The sequence below is a fragment of the Gekko japonicus genome, unplaced genomic scaffold, assembly GCF_001447785.1.
Source record: "Gekko japonicus isolate JY-2015 unplaced genomic scaffold, Gekko_japonicus_V1.1 scaffold2763, whole genome shotgun sequence".
NCBI lineage: Eukaryota > Metazoa > Chordata > Lepidosauria > Squamata > Gekkonidae > Gekko > Gekko japonicus.
Window position 1 is genome coordinate 163974 of NW_015176530.1, and position 2207 is coordinate 166180.

At 64.5% G+C, this 2207-nt stretch overlaps 1 protein-coding gene across 1 annotated transcript in view; it reads right to left on the minus strand.

Moving 5' to 3' along the window:
- The window catches only part of LOC107124047 (POC1 centriolar protein homolog A-like), a 4001-nt gene extending 2065 nt beyond the window's left edge, over positions 1-1936 (minus strand). Inside the window, exons 1-3 of the mRNA XM_015427431.1 lie at positions 1914-1936; positions 661-900; positions 14-194 (exon numbers count right to left, since the gene is read on the minus strand). Of these exons, the coding sequence (XP_015282917.1) occupies positions 14-194; positions 661-888 (409 nt within the window). The 5' untranslated portion in view covers positions 889-900; positions 1914-1936. The remainder of the gene's footprint in view (positions 1-13; positions 195-660; positions 901-1913) is intronic.
- Positions 1937-2207: the final 271 nt, after the last annotated feature.

A 2207-nucleotide genomic window follows, 5' to 3' on the forward strand; every position in this document is an offset into this window, starting at 1 on the left:
CCCCCCCGCGTACCCGTCAAGGAAGCCACGGGGTGTGGAGATGGCGAGCTGTAGACAGAGATCGTGCCATCTGCTCCGGCAGCCAGCAGCAGCTCTGGCTTCAGCCGATGGAAGCGCACGGCCGTGATGGCATGGCGCACGTGGTGCCCCGGGAAGAAGGAGGGGCCCGGCAAGCCCGTCATCGTGTCCACCAGCTGAGGGCGAAGGAACAAAGAGCCCCGGGAACAACGGCACCACCCTGCCAAGAGGCCACCTGGCCTCAACCTCCCCACCCCACCCCACGGTCACTTTGACCCCTTCGGCTGACTGACCCGACAACGCCCCCACTCCGGGGCCCAGAGTCCGGGCTTTGCTTCTCTGACTCAGACCTCCCAGCACCCTCCCTGATCCACCCCAGTGCCAGGCTCTTTATTTGCCTGGCAGACCCACAAGCCTGGCTTCCTCCTGGCCGAGCTGGGACCCAGGTGGCCTCCGCTCCCGGCCCCTCGGCTGCCTCCCGGGAGCTCTCTGGCCCGACCCGGCCTCGGCTGGCGACTCCCACTTGGACCCAGGCGAAGCTCCTGCAGCCAGCCCACCACCACCACTGGCAGGATCCCACCGGTGCCCCACTGGCCCCTGCCCTGCCGCTCTCTGTGTGTCAGCCCCTCCTTCCTTCCTTACCTGCACGGAACCATTTCCAAAACCGGCGGCCAGCTGCCCCCCATCAGGGGCAAAGCAGAGGCTGTAGATCCCGTGGCTGTCTCTGCGGAGGGGGACTCGGTGTGGCGCAGCCAGGCTAGTGGGGGAGCAAGACCCCTCCTCCAGCCACTCGGCCGGGTCCTGGCAGCACTCCACAATCACCAGGTCACGCGAAAGCTGCAAGGCCTCAGCCAACCGCCGCTGTGCCATGGAGCCGGGACCCTGTGCCCAAAGGCAGGGCGAGAGACAGAGAGAGATGACGGTGGGGTGGGGGTGGGGAATGTGGTTCCAGACACCTGCTTGGGGAGAGTGGCGACTCTGTCACCCGGCAGGGTGGGGGTACCTGCCTTGCCCACCACTCCAGGGGCCAGGAAGCTGGAGGAGGACTGGCTGGAAGAGCCGAGTGGCTCAGCGCCCCTCCTGAGAGCACCTTCTTTGCAAGCACCCGCTCAGGAGGGGGCTCGTGGCCACTGCTCACTCTGGCCCCAGCTGGAGGGAACCACCTTTTGTCAGGGAAGAACTAATCCCCCTTCCCAGCAGGGCACGCGATCACCCCTGCTCCAACTGCTCCCAGCCTGTGGGGAGAGGGGGCACTCCCGCATCTGTCGGCTGGCTGGCAGGGCAGCAGACACAGGCCATCCCACCGCTCCTAGTGCACAGGACACCACCGCCACCCCCCACCACCACCACCCCAGCTCTGTGAAGGGAGGAGGGTGGAGCTGCCCAGTGCAAAAGGGGGCCCAGCCCTTCCTCCCTCAGGGAGGGGCCGTGGCCCAGCAGCAGAGTGCCTGCTTGGCATGCTCAAGGTCCCCCGGTTCAGTCCTCAGCAGCAGCTCTGGGTCAAGGGGGACCGGGTAGTAGGGGATGTGGAGGACCCCTGCCCAGTCTGAGTGGAGAAGGGTTGGAAGTCGATGGACCCAGGGCATCAGGCAGCTTCCTGTGTGTGTGCTTGTGTTCTTCTTCCCAACTCCTCCTCCTCCTCCACAGGGCAGCTGCTGGTGTGACCTTGGGTCAGTCACGAGTTCTTTCAGAGCTGTTCTCTCAGGAGCAGTCCTAGAAGACGCTCTCTCAGCCCCACCCGCCTCCCAGGGTGCCTGTTGTGGGGAGGGGGAGGGAGACTCCTTCGGGTGAGTGAGGGGGGGGTATAAATCCAGTCTCCTCCTCCTCCTCCTCCTCAAGCATAAACTTTCCTGCTAGCCATTCATGCTTTTCCTCATCCCATCTCTCCCACATACTTCAAGGTTCTGTTTGGCGCCAGTTTGGTGTACAGCGGTTAGGAGTGCGGACTCCAGTCTGGGAGAACCGGGTTTGATCCCCCGCTCCTCCTCCTCCTCCTCCACGTGGCAGCTGCTGGTGTGACCTTGGGTCAGTCGCAAGTTCTCCCAGAGCTGTTCTCTCAGGGGCAGTCTCTCGGCCCCGCCTCCCTCCCAGGGGGTGTCTGTTGTGGGGGGGGGGGGAGGAGTTTGAAAGCCACTCTGAGACTCCAAGTGAAAGGCGGGGTATAAATCCAATCTCCTCCTCCTCCTCCT